This window comes from Mya arenaria, chromosome 14, assembly GCF_026914265.1.
Source record: "Mya arenaria isolate MELC-2E11 chromosome 14, ASM2691426v1".
Classification (NCBI taxonomy): domain Eukaryota; kingdom Metazoa; phylum Mollusca; class Bivalvia; order Myida; family Myidae; genus Mya; species Mya arenaria.
This window is the reverse complement of record NC_069135.1, coordinates 59,178,283-59,201,507: the sequence shown is the minus strand read 5'-3', so window position 1 is coordinate 59,201,507 and position 23,225 is coordinate 59,178,283. Positions and strand designations below refer to the sequence as shown.

The 23,225-nt window shown below is 33.9% G+C and overlaps 3 protein-coding genes across 9 annotated transcripts in view; 2 read left to right on the top strand and 1 right to left on the bottom strand.

Annotated features, from left to right (window-relative positions):
• The window catches only part of LOC128217660 (forkhead box protein P1-like), a 99,273-nt gene that overhangs the window by 51,725 nt on the left and 24,323 nt on the right, over nucleotides 1-23,225 (top strand). For 3 of the 5 annotated variants that reach the window (XM_052924957.1, XM_052924955.1, XM_052924954.1), the window contains exons 5-7: nucleotides 16,565-16,822; nucleotides 18,392-18,518; nucleotides 19,221-19,308. In XM_052924957.1, coding sequence (XP_052780917.1) covers nucleotides 16,565-16,822; nucleotides 18,392-18,518; nucleotides 19,221-19,308 — 473 coding nt within the window. The remainder of the gene's footprint in view (nucleotides 1-16,564; nucleotides 16,823-18,391; nucleotides 18,519-19,220; nucleotides 19,309-23,225) is intronic. The other 2 variants (XM_052924958.1, XM_052924956.1) reach the window with 1 other exon arrangement.
• Nucleotides 1,942-5,993, top strand: LOC128217662 (putative nuclease HARBI1). The gene is made up of 7 exons (XM_052924961.1): nucleotides 1,942-2,856; nucleotides 3,494-3,633; nucleotides 3,997-4,073; nucleotides 4,302-4,419; nucleotides 4,554-4,626; nucleotides 4,921-5,102; nucleotides 5,276-5,993. Exons 1-7 carry the CDS (start codon nucleotides 2,650-2,652, stop codon nucleotides 5,496-5,498), a joined length of 1,020 nt encoding a protein of 339 aa, XP_052780921.1. The 5' UTR covers nucleotides 1,942-2,649; the 3' UTR covers nucleotides 5,499-5,993.
• On the bottom strand, nucleotides 3,557-12,309 carry LOC128217663 (high mobility group protein B1-like). 3 transcript variants are annotated; one of them, XM_052924964.1, is made up of 7 exons: nucleotides 12,075-12,309; nucleotides 11,634-11,700; nucleotides 10,536-10,631; nucleotides 9,899-9,986; nucleotides 9,530-9,652; nucleotides 9,024-9,135; nucleotides 3,557-3,605 (listed from the first exon to the last, which is right to left on the bottom strand). In XM_052924964.1, exons 1-7 carry the CDS (start codon nucleotides 12,200-12,202, stop codon nucleotides 3,578-3,580), a joined length of 642 nt encoding a protein of 213 aa, XP_052780924.1. In that variant the 5' UTR covers nucleotides 12,203-12,309; the 3' UTR covers nucleotides 3,557-3,577. The 3 variants fall into 3 exon arrangements, with proteins under 3 accessions (XP_052780924.1, XP_052780925.1, XP_052780923.1); XM_052924965.1 differs by lacking the exon at nucleotides 3,557-3,605 and having other exon boundaries at nucleotides 6,020-9,135; nucleotides 9,530-9,649; XM_052924963.1 differs by lacking the exon at nucleotides 3,557-3,605 and having other exon boundaries at nucleotides 6,020-9,135; nucleotides 12,075-12,308.

Below are 23,225 nucleotides of genomic sequence, written 5' to 3'. Positions count from 1 at the left end.
GAAAAGTAAACAAAATTAATCTAAATTTGTTTTCCTGCATAACGATAAACATTACCTGTTTTAAGCATTAACTGCCATGTTATTTGTTTTACGAAAGCATAAATACATAATCGTTAAATTGGTTTATGTTTATTGTTCTGCAATTATTTGCCATCCTAGTGCAATAACACAATAACTGTAGATAGATTTAGAAGCCAATATTGTGTTTTTGCAGTGAAGTAACGAGTTGTATTATTTTCTGCGTGTTTAAGGCCACAATCATAAATATTTTGTTTTGGCGTTTCCGTATGCACATGTTTTAGGTGTGGTAAGGTAGGTATAGGTTTGTTTTTATAAACTTCCCATCCCTTCATTTCTGTAATAAAAAAAAATCAGAAGGAAAAAAAAAATATCCACAGAAGAGGTAAAAAAACACTTTCGGGTTGTGGGTTTTATTGTGAGCCGGTTGGAAAGCCACAACTTTATTATTTGTGGCTTCATCATTAAAATCGTTGTTAGTTGATTGTGCTGCATCATCGTTCTGTTGCCTTCAGCATTTAAAGTTATACTCTTATTCAAAATCAATACGTTATAAACATGTATATCAAACATCAATTATTTGGCTGATAAACCCTTAATTACTTACTAATTAATGCATTTATGGAATAATTGTTAATTACTGATAACAAGATTATAACCAATGTATTAAAAAGCTGAAAACGAACAAATATTAAATGATTGGTGAGTGCTAAAAGATCAACTGCAATCTTCTTTTGTCTCAAAATTAAGACAATAGGAGAAATACCGTGTTTTCTGCATTTTTATATCAAATTAAACACAGTTAAAATCCTTCATAAGAACCATTGTTTTTGACATTTATTCATTCTTTTTGGTATATCAAAACAATTGTATTAATTTTTGTAAATCTCAATTGGGAATAAGAGTGCATCTTTAAAGAGTGTTGTAGTAGTTTTTCTTTTCGCTCCTGACATAAATCTACTGGATTTTTTCCATGTTGTTTTATTTAGAAGAAGAAATTTATGTGTTATGTTTGAAACTTTTTTTTCATCTAAAGACAGAATTGTTATGAAGATCAATAGTAAACAGTTTTTAAGACCATATGGAATGCTTCTCTGTTCCTTGTAATATATTTTGTAATGATGTTTACCCACATGCGAATAATTGTTTGTTTTTACATACTGTCAAGTTGTAATTCACAGCACATGTCATAATATGATTTTTACCATATGGTTAGTTGCTGAGGTACACTTAGGCATAAACAAATTAGTGTTGGTTAGCCGGTTAACCCGACCCTACTAAGTCGCTAACCCTCATTATAATGTTTTTATTGACTGCTGGTTAAAGATGCACTTACTCCCAAATAAGATTTACCGCAATTAATACAATGGTTTTAATATATCAAAAAGGGTTAAGAAATGTTGAAAACAATGGTTCTTATGAAGGATACCGAGTTTTTTTTTTAAAGAAATGTGCAGAAAACACGGTATTTCAATCTTATTATAACAAGATAGAAAATCACAGTAAATCCACTTGAAAAAATAGTGTTTTTTTGTGTGTGCTCAGGTTATAAAAAATAAATGAAAAAAAATGTGTTTTAATATGATGTTTAAAACATTTATAGCTTTTATACTGGCCCTAATTTCTCTTAAGTCCCTTATAACAGGATTAAGTTTAAAGCTTACTATTTTTATTTTTCAATAATTTGCGTAATATTTACTTTTTTAAGTACTTTTTTTGTACTTTAGATAGGAATTAAATTGATGATATAGGAATTAAATTGATGATAATGACAATTAACCATTTTTTGTTCATGAAAGTTCAATTTAAGTATGTATTTTAGCTAATTGAAATAAGCTACTTAAGCCTGTTAAGCTTAAGAAGTTTCGCGAAATCGGGGCTTGAAGATTTAACTTGAGTAGAATGTACTTCAGCACCATTCCTGAATGACGACTAAAAGGTTCTTACATAAAGACTTATTATGGTTGTCTGGTTTCCGCAGTGGTTAGTGCACTTCCTTCTCACCAAGGCGACCCGGGTTCAATTCCCGACCTGGGCACATGTGAGTTTGGTTTGTGGTCACCAAGTCGGACAAGTGGGTTTTCTCTGGGTACTTTGGTTTTCCCCACAACACATTTAGACCACATTCTTGGGCAACATTGTGCCAACGAGAGTGATTAATTTAAGCTGCAAAAGCTTGTTTTACAATCATTGTAAAAATAAATATTATATATAATAAAAGAAAAGAAACTTACCTACCTCATTCACAGTTTTTTTTTACATACTGAGTAGAGCATAGGCCCTCATGGGCCTCTTGTTTTGACATACTGAGTATAGCATGGGCCCTCATGGGCCTCTTTTTTGACATATTGAGATGAAACCCTAACCACTCATCCATTTTTGGGGGCCTAAGTGAAATGTTACCAAAAAAATGTCCATATACCATTTTGCATTTCTTGGAATTTAAATTGTTAACATTAGGAATAAGGGGGGCGTATTATCAACGATCGTACGCGCAAATATTATCGTAAGTTTGTCGTACGTCAAATTTACGATCGTAACCGCGTCTTACTAAGATTCGTAAACTTACGATTATCTTAACTGGTGCGTTAAAGTTACGACAGGTGAAACGCTCTCGTAAATTTCGTAAATATGGCGGCGTTGTTTGTTTTCGGCCAAAGAAGAAGAAAACAACGCACCTTTAAGGATCGCATTTCATCCTTAGATCATCTGTCAGATGTGGAGGTTGTGGACCGATATAGACTCTCACGAATCGCCATTATTTATTTGGAAGATAACCTAAGAAATGACCTTTCACCTCCTACAAACAGGTCACAATCGGTATCGTCTATGACGAAGGTAAAACTGTACTGGTACTCTTAAAAAAAAGACCGTCAGTTATATCTATATAACTTATTCAAAATTTCATTGAGTGCTTGAATTAACTCAATGCTTTTATATAAGTTTTATAAATGATGTATCAAAGTAGAGCAATATAAAGATACACCAGGTAGCATGTACTGTACTGTATGTATATGAGCAATAAAGACCTCAAAACGAAATGAGAATGACACAGCATTTTAAATAAACCTTTGCAAAAAACACATACCTTCATTGTCCATGTTATCCGATAATTGTGAAATATAGTAATAGTAAGAAGGCGAGTCCAGCAAACATCAGCAGGGCTCGCCACAAGAAATGAAATGCACCGTAAATCCTTCAAACATGTAAATATTTACAGCCATAAATTTCCAGATAAAATGAGGTCAATAACAATGACGTCATGTATTGAGAATCATCGATAGCCTATTTCAGTAATCATACACTATAGTCTTTTTCAATAAGGTATTGGAAAAATACATTTCATATATAAAAGCAGACGTACTAAACAAGTTAGTGAAAAAAGGGGTTGAACGTAAATATGTATTGCTACGAAAAGCTCTTTTTAAAATTTAATATTTCTGTAAAAATACAAACTACTTAATTTGTGTAACAGGTGCTGGTTGGGCTTAGAGTTCTGTCTAAAGGAAATTTCTTATCAGAGGTAGCCGACCTGCACGGCATATCGAAGCAAACAGCGTCAAGGGTGTTGCATGAGTTTGTAGACGCTGTAAATCGAAATATTGACAATATAAGGTAAGTTACTTAAAGGATATAACTCAATCATTGTGTTATTTGTGTGCAATACCCCCCCCCACCTTTCTTCGTCTATTTTTGTTTTTGCCCCTTGTCGTATACCTTAAATTACGAAGCGCGTTATATATATAAATATATATATATATATATATATATATATATATATATATATATATATATATATATATATATATATATATATATATATATATATGCCATCATACTAGTAAAATGCACAATGCAGTGTGGATGGACCTTAAACATCACAGGTTATTTAACAGAGTTCTTTATTCTGTAATCACAGTATAGATTAACATATTTTTGAGTTTAACGCATTAGTAATGAAACACTTTCTTTTGCCAGATTTCCAAGAACACAGCAAGAATTGGCAGAAGCAAAACTTGGCTTCTACAAAAGATGCAAAATTGCCAATATCGTAGGTAGGCAATACGTATAAGTAATGACTATATGACTTCATGCATACTAACTGATGGGTTGAAAGTTCGTATTTTTTAATAGTAGTATTTCGTACTCATTTATATTTAAATGATACAGGAACTTATTTCAATAATTTGAATTGAAATTGAAAAATGGTCCGACGGGAAAGGGTAATTCTCTGATGAAAGGTGCACACCAATCTGTTACTTACTTGATGTATTTTAATATAGGTGCAGTCGACGGAACACTCGTCCCTATCATTGCCCCGAAAGACAGTGGCGAAGCCTACATATGCCGGAAAGGATTCCATGCTATAAATGTGATGGCTACATGTAGCCACGACAGAAGGTAAATCGTTTTATTTGATTATTACCTATATATCTAGGTATTGAGATCATCTATCGGCATTCTGTAATTGTCGACCTTAATATTTAATCATTGCATTTTGAGATCGTTTTAGCCCTTTTCCTATTATATATTAGGTTCATCGACATTGTCGCCAAGTGGCCAGGGTCGCAGCATGATTCTTCTGTCATGAACACCTCGTCGTTGAAGGTAATGGCTATATGACTGAATAAGTAAGCCATGTATTATATACAAGAGTTCTGCTGGCATTTGTTTATCTATTTGGAAACCCTTGGAAAAACAATTAGAATCATGATAGGTCCATGTATCAAACCTAAGAACTTTTCTTTCGACTACTGTACTTGTTTATCCTTTAAATATTAACCAACCTCAAACTTTTAGGTGCACATATTTTGACAGTTTACGTGACACACGTTATTTTCTGCTTAGAAATGCAAGACATACTGATTTTTAAAACCACTTCTTGTCCATTATCTAACACAGGAACACATGGAGAGTGAGAGGCCAGGGATGCTGCTGGCTGATAGCGGTTATCCACTCACTACCAGCCTGCTAACTCCGCTTGCTAATCCCGTAACGCCTGCTGAAGCAAGATATAACAACGCGCAGAGCAAGGGAAGGATGGTTATCGAGCAGAGTTTTGGAATCCTGAAAGGAAGGTTTCGGTGGGTTATCTCAATCCTTCCACCATACACCTCATCGAACACAGACTTTATAGTTGAACCGTATTTTAGAATTGAACACTCTTTATGTTTACTCGCCCATCTACTAATGCATTTTATACGACACTGTTTCTTGTTACGATCCGTAACATCACCATTTTGTTTACAATTTACAGATGTCTCCACAAAACCGGTGGTGTGTTGAGTTACAGTCCCGAAAAGTCGTGTGCAATTTTTATGGCATGTGCCAGGTTGCACAATATGTGTTTGGATTGGGGTCTGACACTGGACGATGCCCAAGTAGTGGACCCAGGCCAAGATGCTATGGAGGCCTGGATGGGACAACCAGGCTTGCAGGTGCAAGAACTGCGACGACGAGTTGTGAACACTTTTGTGTGAAATTGAACGTAGTTTGTTTGTTCCATTTCCTTTAATTTAAATAGTTTGTGATCGCTTTGTGTTAATACATGATGCAAAGTATAATACAAATGAATGTGTGCACTTACTAAGTGATGTAAAAGTAAACAACAAATATACAGTATTGTGACCTTTACATGGAAGTTATTGGTTGCAAATGGACTGAACATGTTGCCCTGATTAACAGAGTGATCATTTTGTACAAGTATTACAATTAACTGTTATTCAAGTCATATATCTAATTTATGCAATTGATATGAATTGTCAAAATGGAACAAATAACAAAGAAATGCCAAAACAAATCATTCGTTTTCCAAAGTCCCTTTTTAATGCTGGCATATCCGCAATGTTAACACATTTGTAAACATTCAACAAGACGGCGTTTTAAAACAACGTATTAAAGCCATATTTTTTATTCCACCATGCAATTTTGCAAACCTAAGATTTGAGCTAATTTGCTTATTATTTAACAAATAGGATCAATTTCATACTTATAAGAGATGTGTTCATTCAAATAACCTTAAAGCGTTTAAATGTATGAAATTGGGAGAATATTTCTTCATTTTCTTAAAGCTGCACTCTCACAGATTTACCGTTTTGATAACTTCTTTATTTTTGTTTTGGTATTTAAATTAACAATTTGTTTGCTTATATCTGTATTCCAGTAATGTAACAATGATGACAAACAATCAGCTTGGTTTCATAAATCCTGTTTTATGGCTAAAAGCGTTACTTACAGTTAAAGGAGAATGCATTAATTTAAACATATTTTTTTAAACTTAATTACAAAAATCTGCGATCTGATTTCTTTATCAGCCGTCTTATAGCATTGGTTTCCTTGCATTTTCGCATAAATTTGCTTGTTCCAAAACAGAAAATAAAATTAATTGTCAAATGATTCAATCTGTGAGAGTGCAGCTTTGAGGTTTTACATAAATACCTAGTTTTTTTACCCAAGTTCCTATTCTAATCAGGTGCAGGAAAAATTTGGCTTAAAATTATGACATAAACATAACAACATATAAATATCACATATTTTTTACGAGCAATTTAAGGGCTATTTATTGACAGTATATACCCCATGGATGGGGGCACTCTTATTAAATACACCACCCTCCTACAGAAGCAAATTTGGGATTCAAATTAGCAAAACAAACACGCACCCATACACTTTTTAAATAATTGCCCCCCCCCCCAATTTTATATGTTTTACTGGGGTAACCCTAAATAAAACCTCTTTAACACAACAAATATACAATTATGACAACAACTTAGACTATCACAGTAGCATTATGCAAAAGTGCAGTACATTGTAAAATTGTAACATGTAAATGGGATAAGAACTAAAGACATTAAGATATTTATGATATCACCCATGTCATTTTAACCATAATAACAAATCAATTATGCACAACATTACACACAGAACATCATACAACATAATTATGGCAACAGAATGGCACACTGCAACAATGTGCATTTCCTGATGTCTCAATGAATAACATTCAATAACTTACACAAATCAAAAACCTTAAAAGCTCAACTAATTAACCTTAAAAGCTCAACTAAATAACCTTAAAAGCTCAACTGATTATTCTTTCATCAATACATTTCTATTGATACAATACAATGCCGTTCAATATCATTTCTGCTTTGTACATATCCTTCATTTAATAATGCCTAACTTGCCAAAAAAAGTGTTTTTCTTGTTTATATTTGATTGCAAAACGTTCAGTCAGAATAATTTATTTTACAACTGCAATTCAATATAACAGTTATGTCAGAATAATACACCCATTTTATACAGGGAGTTCATAACAGTTTTAGTTTTATAGCAATACCTTTCCTAAGAACATCATAGGCAAATATAATATTGCACCAAAACATAAACAAGTAAATGCATCTGGGCCCAAAAACTGACTTTCACTTCGAGGAATAAGTTAAATTCTACACTTTTGAGGAAACACCCATTCAGTTTCAATTACATCCGAATTTGGCACTAAGCCTAAACTTTGTACAAAAGAGTGTAGGTTCAGGCTTTTTATCATACAACACATACAAAGAATTAAGAGTACATACAGACAAAACTAAAGTAACTTTAAATGCCTCTTCTTGTAATCAACTGTACATTTGATGTTTCAGAACATCACTTCCAATGGTTATATAAATATTTCATTGACGTCATTTACGAAAAAAATGCTTGTTTTAGTGTAAGATGGCAATATATTTAACCTCATGAAAACATAAAATATAGTTTTTAGTGCCCACTTGTTGGAATTTATTACAATGTTAAACTAAAATGAACAAATTAATAATCTTTTATATACATGGCAAATTTCTCTTCAGGGACCTAAGTTCAAATCTTAGATGAAAGGCAGTAAGTTACACAAACACTATCACATCACAGTGCAATTCACATATCATAAAGTTTACTATTAAACAGCTGGCCCCAATATCTCAAAACATCTTATGAAGCATAACAGGTGTACAAAGCTTATTTTTATAGGCCAAAATACATACTGTAACTGAACTTTGATAAATGAAAGAGTTAATTGTGATAACCATAAACATAATTCCCATTCAAAGTCTAAAGTCTCTTAAAGCCGTCGTAAGACAGCGCGCTCGTCTACGTCGCTTTGACTTAGAATACAATAACGTATAAAAATACCAAGTTTGGTCTCTTTATGTCAAACCTAACTGAAATTATTCGATACATAAGGTGACTTTGATGCTGCCCTTCCACCAGCCCGCCAAAACAATGACGCAAGTCATTCAAATAACTTGATTTCCCATTATGAAAATGTGGTTAAGAATATACAAATATGTCTTTAAAAGGAAGTTAAATTTATTTTTTTTAAATTCAAGGGCCATAATTTGTATTTAGGCTTAAAAATGAGTTATGTTTCTTGTTGTAATATGGTCGTAAATAATTTTGCCCAAAACTTTAACCCAAGTCAATCAGGGGCCATAACTTGTATTAAGGATATGGAGTTATGTAACCTCATTGGCTGATGGTCCTGAACAATTGTGTGAAGTATTAAGTCAATTGAATGAAGGGTATAGAAGTTATTAAACAATATCCCAACCTGCCCTAAAACTTTAACCTAAGTTCCATAGTCAATCAGAGGCCATAATTTGTATAAAGGATAATATGGAGTTATCTAACCTCATTATGTGATGGCTCTGAACATCTGTGCGAAGCATTAAGTCAATTGAATGAATGGTATTGGAGTTTTAAGTGAAAATCCCAACTTGCCCTAAAATTTAACCTGCCCTAAAACTTAAACCTAAGTCAATCAGGGGCCATAACTTGTATTTAGGATAATATGGAGTTATGTAACCTCATTGATTGAAAAAGTGTTGAGAAATTGTGGCCAGTTGAATAATATAACTTAACACATTTTCAATGAGTCTAAGAAACCGATACATAATTTTATATGAATGTTTTCTTAAATTAATATTCAAAATGTAGAAGGTCAACGGATTTTTTCTTTTTGGTATTCTAACATTTTCTTCAATGTAGAATCTATTGATGACAGAATACTGTTTTGTTGCTCCTGGGCCATCACCATTCGCAGTTGAAGATTTGATGTGGAACCCCCTGTTGCATTACAAGAAGCTGAAATTAGAAAAAAAACATTAAATAAAGATGGTCTAATTAAATGGGTAAGACATTAAAAGAATCAAGAAGAAGTTAAATACTTTAACAACATCGGTGCTCACTCAGCTTTAAGAAATTTTATTTATGACACAATTTACAAAATTATCTTTGTATTAGTTTTAAACATAGAGAATGACAACAAAAGCAGGTTATAGTTTCATGCTGGAGACTGATTTGACATAGTTACTTTCTTAAATTTTCATTGATTTAATTCTGGGGAAATCACCTTGTGTAAAGATCAATCTGTTTATTTATAATGCTCAAATCATTTTATTAGAATGATAAAAACAGATTTCCATCAAATATATTATATGTCTATAAACCTTAATGGAATATCATGAAAAAAACTCACAAAACTTTACTGATGATGAGCGGTCTTTCACATTAGCTGCTGCTCCCTGGATCATGTCTTTTTCTTCTTCTTCTTCTTCTTCTTCTTCTTCTTCTTCTTCTTCTTCTTCTTCTTCTTCTTCTTCTTTAAATAGAAATAACAAATGGTAATTTAAATGTATAGTATAATTGAATTTGTATGATATAACATGACTTGCCATTTTTTAAAACAAGTATGAAGAAATGGAAAACTTTGGAAGCAAACTTGTGGCATGTTTTATAATTTTGTGGTAGTTATACGACACATATATTTGATATAATGCAATGACATTAAACGCAGAATGTTAACTAGGGTCCCTTCATTAAATTTGGTTTAAATATACGGCACTACCTTTATTCGATTCCTGGTTTGAAGAAACCCCGCACTGCACGCCTCCAGGAATGCCATCAACTGACACCTTTGGAATGGTTGTCAATACCTGAAAGGTTTTTAAATGTAAGAAATACCACTACAAAAAAATAACAATTATCTTTATGAAACATATGCACTTATATTCAAACAACAAACTTTTAATTGCATTGTAAAGCAAATTGTTAAAAAGAAAAGAACTGTTTCAAATATAATATATTTTATATATTCTAATTCAGCAAAACAATATCACACAATTGGCTTAATCAATATAGCTTGATATTTGTTCAAAGAATATTGAAAAACAAACTGATCAAACATGTGAAGTTTCATTGAATTTGGGTAGGTAGTTTCAGAGGATAAGTTTTTTAAGCAATTGTTGACGGACGGACTGACTGACAGACTGATGCCGGACAAAAACCGATCACAATAGCTCACATTGAGCACTTCGTGCTCTGGTGAGCTGAAAATACATAGGATAAGCTTCATTTCAGTATAGCAATACACTTCCAATAAATTTAAAATGGATCTTCAGTTTAATAGCAAGCACTTTTGCATAGGATTGATTCATATGTTAACAGATAACGTTTTGTTTATTGTGGGTGACTATTATAATTACCATTTCCTCCCAAGAATCCAGATTTATAGTCTTCAACCCATTTCCTGTCTGCCTGCTTTCTGTCCGTTCTTGCTGCGCCTTCCTCTTTACATTGCTCTGTAATTTAACAAACAATAACATATATGATAGTGTATATTATGGCAAAGTAAACAAAACACTTAACATCATATCAAATTAGTATGAAATAACACCTGGAAATATTATGCAGAACAAACAAATAATTTGATAGAATATTTAAATCAAGTAAATAAAGCAAAAGAAACTTAGATATGATATAGATATAAGGAAAGCATCTATACAATATTATACTAGTTGACTTGTTAAAGCTGCACTCACAGATCTATATATGTTTAATGTTATGCACCAGTCAATTGTACCCCCAGATCCACGGGTATACCAGGGATATCCGTGGAAATTGGCCGTTATTTTACATTCCAAGTGGCCCTGAGTAGTTTTGTCTTTGCGCCAAAATTAACAGGGAATGGGCCTGTCTTAAGTCAGGGATGCGGTGACATTTGACGGTGATTTTACCAGCAGTTTGTCTCCAGCGGGGATTTCACCTCGGGTTGGCTGGACCAAAAACGTCCCCGCTATCCCCCTGGCCTGGGGGGGGGGGTCCGTTGTTACAATTGACTGGTTTATTTATGTCTTAAACTATTACTAACGCGTAAAGAAAAATGCATAAAACATCAATTTTCAATCTCACAAAAAACTGCGATCAATTATTTTAGCAGCAGTCTTATATAACTGGTTTCCATGCATTTTTGCAAAATCAGCCCATTCCAAGACAAAAATTAAAAAAGTTGTCGAAACGTTCACTCTGTGAGAGTGCAGCTTTAATATATGGTTTCCTTTTACTTCATTGTTACTTTTAGAGAATGTTTTGTTGTTGATAAAATACCCATTCTTATAGTTATAGGATATTGCTTAATTTCAGTCCAATATCCAGTAAATAAGACACACTGCAAGTCTAATGAAACCAAAATACCCTCATGTTTTTCATCTGAGTTGTAACAAGCTGTCTGCTGCACATGATGAATTATATTGAAAACATAATTTTCTTTAGCATATCACCTGTTATATTACTTTATCTAGTACCTTCATATCAGTCCACTTCTTTTTAACCTCAGGGGCGACTCTGGAGTTTCCCCCGATACTGTTCACCCTGCAAAACAAATTTAATGAATTGAATATGTATATATCAATCATGAACATTTTGTGAGTATGAAATAAATGTGCTAATATATTAGATAATTATGCCTAGGGTATATCTCCCATTCTCAACAACAAAAACAGCAATTCAATCAACATATACAGTATCGACTTTTAATCTTCAGTTAAAAAAAAAAAAAAACCCAATTTTAATTTAGTAATTTATTTAATACAAATCCACTAAGGAAAATAAAACTTGTTTATGACTAGTCAGAACAGATACTAGCATTAACATATCCATATACATTTTAATATATGTACAGGTGTCGATAAACAGATTCACAACTACTGATACAAGAAAGTTAACAAATAAACAAAAGGAAAAACCTGTCAGCCACTTCTCCCCAGTTCATTTTGAGTGTGTTTGTACTGGCCCGGCATAGCTCTATAAGCGTATTTCTTTCTTCTATCGTCCAGTTTGGCCCTCGCTTCTTTTCTTTTCCGCTTAAAGACATCCTCTAACAGAACTTTTACAACTTGTTTACGTCCAAATGAAAACTGACAGCAGACACCAAACATCAGATAAAATACCTTCGTTTGAAGAGCTCGCTTTAACTGCGCATGCGTACGATTATCGTAAGGTTACGAAATACTGATATAATTGCGACAGGCTTGATAAGACGCTCGTAGCTAAAATCGTAAACCTGTCGTAAACACTTACGATACGATTTTTCGTACGATCGTTAATAATACGCACCCAAGATGTATATCATCATAGATTTATTTTATACCATAATATATTTTTGTTTTATTTTAATACACAATTTCTGTAAGATTTATTGGTAATTAAAATTTTAATATTTAGATCTTGTGGTCTAAGAAAAGAATGGGGTTAATTAGGAAATTCTATTTTAAGGTATTAGAACACGTGCAATAATATGAAATGTTGATCATTTAAATGGGTTTAAAGGGACTTAGGCACCATGCAGATGGTTCCAAAATCGGCCGATACAATATTTCCTCAATGCAAGCAAGTATGAGACAAATATAACATCATTTGACATGATTAAAATAATGTTTTGTTGCTGTCTCAGCTGAGTTTACCTGTTTAAAAATAGCACAGAATGGTTTCCCAGTTTATAGTGTGTATATTTAGCATGTGAAAGTCACATGATTAGTACAGATCCATATACTGCAAAAACTTCAAAAGATGCATGTGTCGTATGAACTGTGACATATTGATATCAATTTTATGTTAGTTTTTGACAATTTTCTTTATGTCTTGCAGTTGCATCATTCTATTCAGTCCCTTTAATGTGTTGAGGAAGGCATTTTGTTGGCATACCAAATTTTCCCTCATTTTCAACTGGAATAACTGTCTAGGCCTAAAAAAAATTTGGGGGTTAGGGTTACATCCTTTTCAAAAATAGGAAGGGTAGGTAGGCTTTTTTTTATTAGGCTTTATATAAGAATGTCATTTTCATCATTTGAGAATGGTGTTAAAGTTATCTTCTGTATAAGCATTTAAGGTTTTAAACTACCTATTGAAAAGCAATTAAAAAAAAGAAAAAAAATATTTTATTTTTTTAGTTTTTCATTTATTTTTTTCGAACTGATTATAAAAATGGTAGGGTCAGCGCCTACTCCGTAGGTAGGGTCGGGTAACCCGAACCAAATGTATTTTTTTTTAGGCCCTATCAGAATTAATAATATTAAACAATGTTAAGCGTGAGTCTAAAATTTGAGTTTTTGCACACTGCATACGGACATCTGAGTTCTGAGTCGAATGTTTATAACCATATTTGATTTTTAGATTTAATATTTGCAATCATTTAGAAAACAAAGAAGATATTTACACGAAGTTTGGTACACATGTTCAGTATGACATAGCGTATGCACATTTGGGCCAAGTTTCATAACTGCGGCACAATTATTTGTCAAGAAAATTTATACTACTCTTTACATCTGGTAATTATTTGCTGTTGTCTTGCGGTACTGTTATTTCAACACAAATTTACCGCATGAAAACGGCTGTAATAAGCACTTTAGCAGAAGCAGATATTTGGGCCATATTTTTTTTCCATTTTTAACCTATATTTTGTTTCTAATGAGCATGTTTCATGTCGCAACCACTTTAAATATGCTCCTGGTTTTGAGTTCATGAACAGCTAGTCTAATTATTTGTTGTTCAAATGGAACCAATGACTGCTAATTATGGTACAACCTCCTTAAAACCCTTATAAGAGTAGGTCAATGCCAAAATTTTGTCTGCATGGAACGACAAAAAAAAAAGAGAAAAAAAGTGTAAAGCACTTGGTGTTCCTGAGATAATGTAAATTGTTTAGTCATAATTGCGGTTTTTAAACATAGATGTTTAATTGAACATGTTTTGTTGCCTTAAATAGCAACATGCTCTGAGGAGCTTTTATAGTGACAGGCTCTGAAGAGCTTTTATAGTGACAGGCTCTGAGGAGCTTTTATAGTGACATGCTTTGAGGAGCTTTTATAGTGACAGGCTCTTAAGAGCTTTTATAGTGACAGGCTCTGAGGAGCTTTTATAGTGACAGGCTCTGAGGAGCTTTTATAGTGACAGGCTCTGAGGAGCTTTTATAGTGACAGGCTCTGAGGAGCTTTTATAGTGACAGGCTCTGAGGAGCTTTTATAGTGACAGGCTCTGAGGAGCTTTTATAGTGACAGGCTCTGAGGAGCTTTTATAGTGACATGCTCTGAGGAGCTTTTATAGTGACAGGCTCTGAGGAGCTTTTATAGTGACATGCTCTGAGGAGCTTTTATAGTGACAGGCTCTGAAGAGCTTTTATAGTGACATGCTCTGAGGAGCTCTTATAGTGACAGGCTCTGAGGAGCTTTTATAGTGACAGGCTCTGAGGAGCTCTTATAGTGACAGGCTCTGAGGAGCTCTTATAGTGACAGGCTCTGAGGAGCTCTTATAGTGACAGGCTCTGAGGAGCTCTTATAGTGACAGGCTCTGAGGAGCTCTTATAGTGACAGGCTCTGAGGAGCTTTTATAGTGACAGGCTCTGAGGAGCTCTTATAGTGACAGGCTCTGAGGAGCTCTTATAGTGACAGGCTCTGAAGAGCTTTTATAGTGACAGGCTCTGAGGAGCTCTTATAGTGACAGGCTCTGAGGAGCTTTTATAGTGACAGGCTCTGAGGAGCTTTTATAGTGACAGGCTCTGAGGAGCTTTTATAGTGACAGGCTCTGAGGAGCTTTTATAGTGACAGGCTCTGAGGAGCTTTTATAGTGACAGGCTCTGAGGAGCTTTTATAGTGACAGGCTCTGAGGAGCTTTTATAGTGACAGGCTCTGAGGAGCTTTTATAGTGACAGGCTCTGAGGAGCTTTTATAGTGACATGCTCTGAGGAGCTTTTATAGTGACAGGCTCTGAGGAGCTTTTATAGTGACAGGCTCTGAGGAGCTCTTATAGTGACAGGCTCTGAGGAGCTTTTATAGTGACAGGCTCTGAGGAGCTCTTATAGTGACAGGCTCTGAGGAGCTTTTATAGTGACAGGCTCTGAGGAGCTTTTATAGTGACAGGCTCTGAGGAGCTTTTATAGTGACAGGCTCTGAGGAGCTCTTATAGTGACAGGCTCTGAAGAGCTTTTATAGTGACAGGCTCTGAGGAGCTTTTATAGTGACAGGCTCTGAGGAGCTTTTATAGTGACAGGCTCTTAAGAGCTTTTATAGTGACAGGCTCTTAAGAGCTTTTATAGTGACAGGCTCTGAGGAGCTTTTATAGTGACAGGCTCTGAGGAGCTTTTATAGTGACAGGCTCTGAGGAGCTTTTATAGTGACAGGCTCTGAGGAGCTTTTATAGTGACAGGCTCTGAGGAGCTTTTATAGTGACAGGCTCTGAGGAGCTTTTATAGTGACAGGCTCTTAAGAGCTTTTTTAGCCTCAATCAAACATAATTAACAGTCTTAAAATCTGCTAAGTACATGCGTATCATTTAAGAACAATTTACCATTCCTGGGTGATTAAACAAGTACTTATCATCAATGAAGCTCAGCGTGTGCGTTGTACCAGGGACCTTCTGATCGGGAGTTCTGATACACAATACATTTGGCCATCATCTCTCGATACATTGAGCAATACTTTGCCGATCTTGCCATGAGCTTGAATCAAATTGTTCAAAACCTCAATATTACATAATGTTCATAGTTAAAATATAACAGTCAATAAGAATGAGACTAGTACATCTCAGTGCGGTAAAGGTCATGACTCTGTTCATATAAGGTTATTACACTTATAAGTAATTAGCCCTTGGTGTTCAAGAAAAAGTTACTTTATGTTGCAAATGATGCTGAGATTGAAAACCACAAGTTTACTTTAACATTTATGTACTTTATATGAAGGAATAAATAATGTTAAAAGTAAGAAATGAATACAAACATGGGTTTTTCAGGTCACGAAGATAAAAAAAAAATTGAAAGCATACAAAATAATCTTTCATATTGAAACAATATTTAAAGATGCACTCTTACTCCCAAATAAGCAGTACCACAATTAATACAGTTGTTTTAAGTTACCGAATAAAATAAATAAATATCGAAAGCTATGGTTCTTATGAGGGATACCCTGTTTATTTTGAAAGAAAGGTGCAGAAAACACGGTATTTCTACCTTATGAGACGACAGTTGATCACTGTAAATCTTTTAGGACCCACCAGTCATTTAATATGTGTTTTTTTTAGCTATTAAATGCACGGTTACAATCTTGTACCATAAAATAATCAGTGGTTATTAATATTTTCTATAAATGCATTATTTGGTGAGTAGTTTAAGGTGTATCACTCATAATTAATGTTTGTTTTAATGATTATAAATATCATTTTAAATTTCTGATTTATCTATTTTCAGGAGGTGAAGGTCAAGGATACCCATGGAAGGACTTGGGCTCTCCGGGCGACAGCGAGGACATGAAGCCCGGACTGAATGGGTTTAATGGGCTAGGATTGCTGAACGGGGCCCCAGGGTTTGGAGTTAACCCCTTGCTGCAGGCTCCATTGATGGGCGTAAACGGGCTTTCTCCAGACGCGTTCCCTTTTGGTGGTAGGTGTCTGCACGAGCAATATTCCAGTGGTCGAAATAACCGCATACTGGAAGGCCCTGCACTGGGTAAATGTTTGCCGGGCTTGTTATAAATCTGCGTTCTATATAGCAGGGCGTGTTACAATTTTTTCAAGACAGGTTGTTTTTCTAGAATTCTCGCTTCTTCCAAGCCTAATTTTAATGACTGATATTAAATATGAAATAAAAAATTTGCAGAGAAATGATTGTTGTGTCAGTTTATCTCATTTTATATTACCAAGTTATACCCTAGACAATACACTAAGATTTATAGTATGCAGGGTAAAAATAGGAGAAAATTTGGAAAATACTCTAGGTACCATATTGTTTAGTACAAGGCAAAAAAAAAAATGAAAAAAATTAGTAGTACACATGAAGTAATCTCAATCATATATATGGGAAGAATTATGGTGTCATATCTATCAAAACATTTGGTAATGTCCTGTTCTTGATGATCTTTTCTAGGAATACTGTTAAAAGGGCATGCTTCATTTCTCTGATTAAAATTGGAGATGATGAAGATGACTGATGATTGATGATTGATGGTGGTGGTGGTGGTGGTGGTTTTGGTGATGATGATGATGATGATGATGATGATGATGATGATGATGATGATGATGATTGAAGTCTGAGCCCTCCACTGTGTGCTGTGATGCGCTATGTTCCCTGAACCAAGGTGACAAGCCAAATGGGAGTAAATCAGTGCGGGCAAACCTTCGAAACATTATATCATCATCTTTTAAAAAAACCCGCTGCACTTAAAGCTACAGATATAAAAGTAATTGATCACAGCAGTGTTATGATAGTAAACATGTAATGTAAAAAGTTATATCACCATATAGTATCAAGTAGTGTCAAGTGTTTTGACATTCATTCGTGAAATCACTTCAGCATCCTTGAACAGACAACAACATTTTTCTTAGAAACGGTAATTGATTGTTTATTTGTTTATTTCGATCCCTTTGTTTTGCCATTAGTTCAATTGCACCATGTGCGAGTGTTTCCTTTGTTTCTTGTTAGCACATTAACTACCATATTGGAACAGTAAGAAGCAGAATGGCGTAACCGTTCAATAACTACTGTGACGATAAGTTACAATGCTATTCACGCTATTTATTGAATACTGGCGTTAATTCATACCATCCGGTGTGGTCGATGTAAACATTTATGTGTAAGAAAGGAGAATTGCTACTATCGTGGTCAAGGGTTCATCAAGAAACACATGTATATGGTCCCTTAAGAAAAAAAAAAAGCATTAAAAAATATTCAACGGTGAAACAGTCATCAAGTTGTTCAACCTCCTTTAACCTCCATTCAGGACCTAATGCACCACCTAAACCCATCCCACTACAGCCCTTCAGCTGCCAGGTTAATCACAATCGAACTCTGTTTGCTTGAACTGGCTTGGCTCCAATTTCTCCTTGGCTCGAACTAGATGTAAAGGACTGATTTCTTTAAACTGAACATAAACATTCCGGCATTGCTCGAATTTTCCAAGGCTTAAGGTATTTTCGCTGGTCACTGGGAGTCTCAGCCGACGAGGTGCGACTGTATTAACAAAAGTAATATTATTTTTAATTACATAATTAAACATTATCAAACATACCATCATTTCAGGATCGCTGCTTGGTACAGGGTCTGCGGGAGCGAAGAGCGAGGAGTGCGGGAACCCTCTCTATAAACACGGCGTGTGTAAATGGCCGGGTTGTGACACGAGTTGCCTCGACATGAAAGCTTTCAACAAGTAAGAATTTCAAGACGCTGAGAATTGCATGCAGATTCATTCAAGTTTCATTGTTGCTATTTGATTTTTTAATTCTTCTATCTATCAACTTATTTGACTGCTGAAATTGCTTGAGCTTTGAACACTAGCGCATTTAGGACGAAGGGCACACCAGGCCCCCTTCACTGTAAAAATTTCTTACTACTTTTTATGTCAACATTAGAGTAATAAACATTTTAGACTAAATATAACTGAAATCAAAAACCTCATATATTTTATTTTTGGGGAAAGGGGGCATGACAAAAGTTGCATCGGCTTCTCCTCTACTCTAACGCAAAAAAACTAGTCCCACCCCTGCTGTAGTCCAAAGTCATCTATAATTTGTTCACAAATTTGTTTGAAGATTAGCAATTTGCAAAGGCCTAACGCTAACCCTAACCTGACAAGAACAATCATTAGTTGAGCATCTGTCATAATGGACCCCAGTATAGGTTACTGATTTTAAAACAAAGTATAACGAGCGTAAGGACATTTATCGCTTTTAAGCGGTGTAAGGTATATGAATAAGATCTTATTGAAACTCGGTGCTGAGTGGGAGTCAAAGCATAGACCCTAAGGAGCAACATGGTGTCAATCTTACTAACTGAGCTAGCAAGAAGTAAGAAACTGTGCGAGATTGTTGTCGTTATAAAACTTTTTAATATTTTCTTTTTATTCTTGTAGGCATTTGAGCATGGAGCACACAATTGATGACAAAAACACAGCACAGGCGAGGGTACAGATGCAGATTGTGTCGCAGCTCGAAATTCAGGTACTAATTGATGGTCAAAAAATGTTACAGGGATAAAATATTTATGGTTGTCAGGCAGTGGTTACAGAACTCGCTTTTCACCAAGGTGACCTGGCTTTCTCGGCCTGGTGGCATGTGAGTTTAGTTAGTGCTCACCAAGCCGATCAAGTGTTTTTTTTCCTGGTACTCCTGTTTCCCCCACACCACAAGACTCTTGCACAACATCGTGTCAAGGCGTGTGACCTAGTACATGTTACCATAACTTTCTTTTATTCAACAGTAATAAAGTAGATGATATTTAAACTAAAATATTTCACTCTCTTGAATTCTTATGACCAGTAAGCTCATATGTCACAAGGTTTCCCAGGTTTGAATAGCTTGATATTCTTGGAACTTTTATCTATTGTGAAATGAAGGCGAGAAAATATTGCACTCTTCTGAATTCTTATGCCGCTATAGCTTACTCATCACTTTCTAAGGTGACGCAGGCTCCTATAGTTTTATGTTCTTGTACTTTGATTATTGCACTTAATGAAAGAGAGAATAGATATCTGTTATTTTTATATATGTATAATATATTTATGATATAAATAGAAGTTCACATACAATGATAATTAAAAACGAAATTTATGAAACTGGATCAGGAAAATGGATAAAAACTCGCCATTAAAGGCTTGACCAATCACAATCATGTTAATATCGTCTGTGTTAAATATCTGATTATGTATTGTCATGAAATAAATTGACATGATGTGGATTATTATTTAAATGAACTCTGTAACAAAAGACAAAGTGTAATATGTAGATCAGAATAATATAGGTGATCTTTTCACAGCTGTTACCTAATAGTCTTGTAATCAGCAGTTTTGTAATCAGCAGTTTTGTAATCAGCAGTTTTGTAATCAGCAGTTTTGTAATCAGCAGTTTTGTAATCAGTCGTTTTGTAATCAGCAGTTTTGTAATCAGCAGTTTTGTAATCAGCAGTTTTGTAATCAGCAGTTTTGTAATCAGCAGTTTTGTAATCAGCAGTTTTGTAATCAGCAGTTTTGTAATCAGCAGTTTTGTAATCAGCAGTTTTGTAATCAGCAGTTTTGTAATCAGCAGTTTTGTAATCAGCAGTTTTGTAATCAGTCGTTTTGTAATCAGCAGTTTTGTAATCAGCAGTTTTGTAATCAGCAGTTTTGTAATCAGTCGTTTTGTAATGAGTCGTTTTCATTATCTTTGCAAAATGCTTCAGACCAAATTGTCATTTATATGAAAATGTTGACATTTGTTATTAAAACTTTTTTGGAGTGGACGTGACTAAGTGAATGTTTTTCGACCAAATTTCACCCGGCAGAGTTAATTTATCTTTCTTGTAAATTGTGCCAAGCAAAATTAAAAAAAAAATAATAGAAATGTGTCAAGAATTTTTGCTCATTTTTTTCCCCCCGACAAAATGTAGGCTTGAAACAGCTCAAGTTTAATAATGGTCTAATTATAAGTCTTAGTGAAATGCCCTGCACAATAAAATGTGTTAATTTATGTTTATGTTATGCATTCTTGTCGACGTTTGCTCAAAACAAAAATGCTGTTTTCTATTCTATTTCCCTGACATGATTAATCTTCTATTTATTTACTACATATTAAAACCTTAATTATATTCTTGTTAAATTTATAGGCTGTCATTTTTATTTTTTTATTTTTTAATGAGTCGTTTAAATTCTAATTAGGTAAGAATAGAAAGAAGAGACAGTCATAATTTAATTTTATTTAATAATATTTTATTGCATTAATATGATGACAATGAAATAATCAATAAACATAGACATGTTAAGATAGCATTTGAAACTTAAAATATTTAATCAAAATTTAGGGAAAAGAGATCTGGCCACTAGATATTCCAACATCAGTTTTGGCCCTCTATTTGATGTACTATTTATCATTTTGAGTTCCAAGATGTGCTAGAAATGTTTTTTTGTTATATAAAAAATTGATGGCTGGAAATTTCCAGAAAATAATTATATGTGCTGGTTTGAAAAATATATCTTTATTTTGCAAGATGTCTTGCATTATTTACGTGTTTGAACTAACAAATAATTTCTCAGCATTTTTTTTTTTTGTGGTTAAATACACTATTGTGTTTCAGACCAAAAAATTGCATTTAATACAAGGTTATTTTTGTCTTTCAATTTTAAAGACATGCAGAATATACTCAAAAGATTTTTTGTAATTTTAACTTTTAATTTATTTCCTAGAAAATATGAACGAATGAAGTCGCTATGAAAGAAAATGAGCAAATATATTTGTCTTTTGACAGTCTGTTTGTTAACAACTTTCTTTGTCTTTCGTCAGTCTGTTTGTGTATACTTATCTTTGCCTTTTGTCAGTCTGTATGTGAACACTTATATTTGTTTTTGTCAGTCTGTTTGTGAACACTTACCTTTGTCTTCTGTCAGTATGTTTGTGAACACTAACCTTTGTCTTTTTCAGTATGTTTGTGAACACTTATCTTTGTCTTTTGTCAGTTTGTGAACACTTTTTGTCTTTTGTCGAGTCTGTTTGTGAACACTTATCCTTATCTTTTGTCAGTCTGTTTATGAACACTTATATTTGTGTTTTGTCAGTCTGTTTATGAACAATTATCTTTGTCTTTTATCAGTATGTTTGTGAACACTTGTTTTTGTCTTTTGTCAGTCGGTTTGTGAACACTTACCGTTGTCTTTTGTCAGTATGTTTGTGAACACTTACCTTTGTCTTTTGTCAGTATGTTTGTGAACACTAACCTTTGTCTTTTGTCAGTATGTTTGTGAACACTTACTTTTGTCTTTTGTCAGTATGTTTGTGAACACTAACCTTTGTCTTTTGTCAGTCTGTTTATGAACACTTATATTTGTGTTTTGTCAGTCTGTTTGTGAACACTTATATTTGTGTTTTGTCAGTCTGTTTATGAACACTTATATTTGTGTTTTGTCAGTCTGTTTGTGAACACTTATATTTGTGTTTTGTCAGTCTGTTTGTGAACACTTATATTTGTGTTTTGTCAGTCTGTTTGTGAACACTTATATTTGTGTTTTGTCAGTCTGTTTATGAACACTTATTAATTTGCCTTTTGTCAGTATGTTTGTGAACACTTACCTTTGTCTTTTGTCAGTATGTTTGTGAACACTAACCTTTGTCTTTTTCAGTATGTTTGTGAACACTTATCTTTGTCTTTTGTCAGTTTGTGAACACTTATCTTTGTCTTTTGTCAGTCTGTTTGTGAACAACTATTTTTGTCGTATGTCAGTCTGTTTGTGAACACTTGTCTTTGTAATATTTTGTCAGTCTAATTGTGAACACTTATCATTGCCTTTTGTGAGTCTGTTTGTGAACAATTATCTTTGTAAATTTTTGTCAGTCTGTTTGTGAATAATTTTCTTTGTCTTTTGTCAGTTAATTTGTGAACAATTATCTTGGAATTTTGTTGATTTCTTGGTCTGTAACGAATCTTTCTGTTTTTCGTTAAGAATGACTCATATTGTGACAACTTGGCATTTATTTATTCTATTCAGTGTAAGCATTTATTTGCTTGTTGTTTTTTGGCCCAGTGATTTATGTCCTTCAGTTACATTTCTTGAGGAAACGCCATAAGTTTTAAGGTGTGAATTACATTTCGTTTTTTGAGCGCAGTCTCATAAAACATGTTTGGCTTCGGTAATTAACATGATACAAAATCGTCAATCTTTTGACTGGTCATCCAGACGGCTATAATTTTTTATAAAGGACATTTATTTTAAAAAAGCGGCTATATTTTAATAATAGATCTTGGATGTAATGATAAAGATGCCATATTGAAAATCGACAGCCAGGTAAAATTATCTCCGAATAAATTAACATATTGTGTAAGTGCTCCGAGATTAATAAACTGATCATATCAACAGAAAAAGCTGTTCACACATTCAAGCACTTTAAAGCCA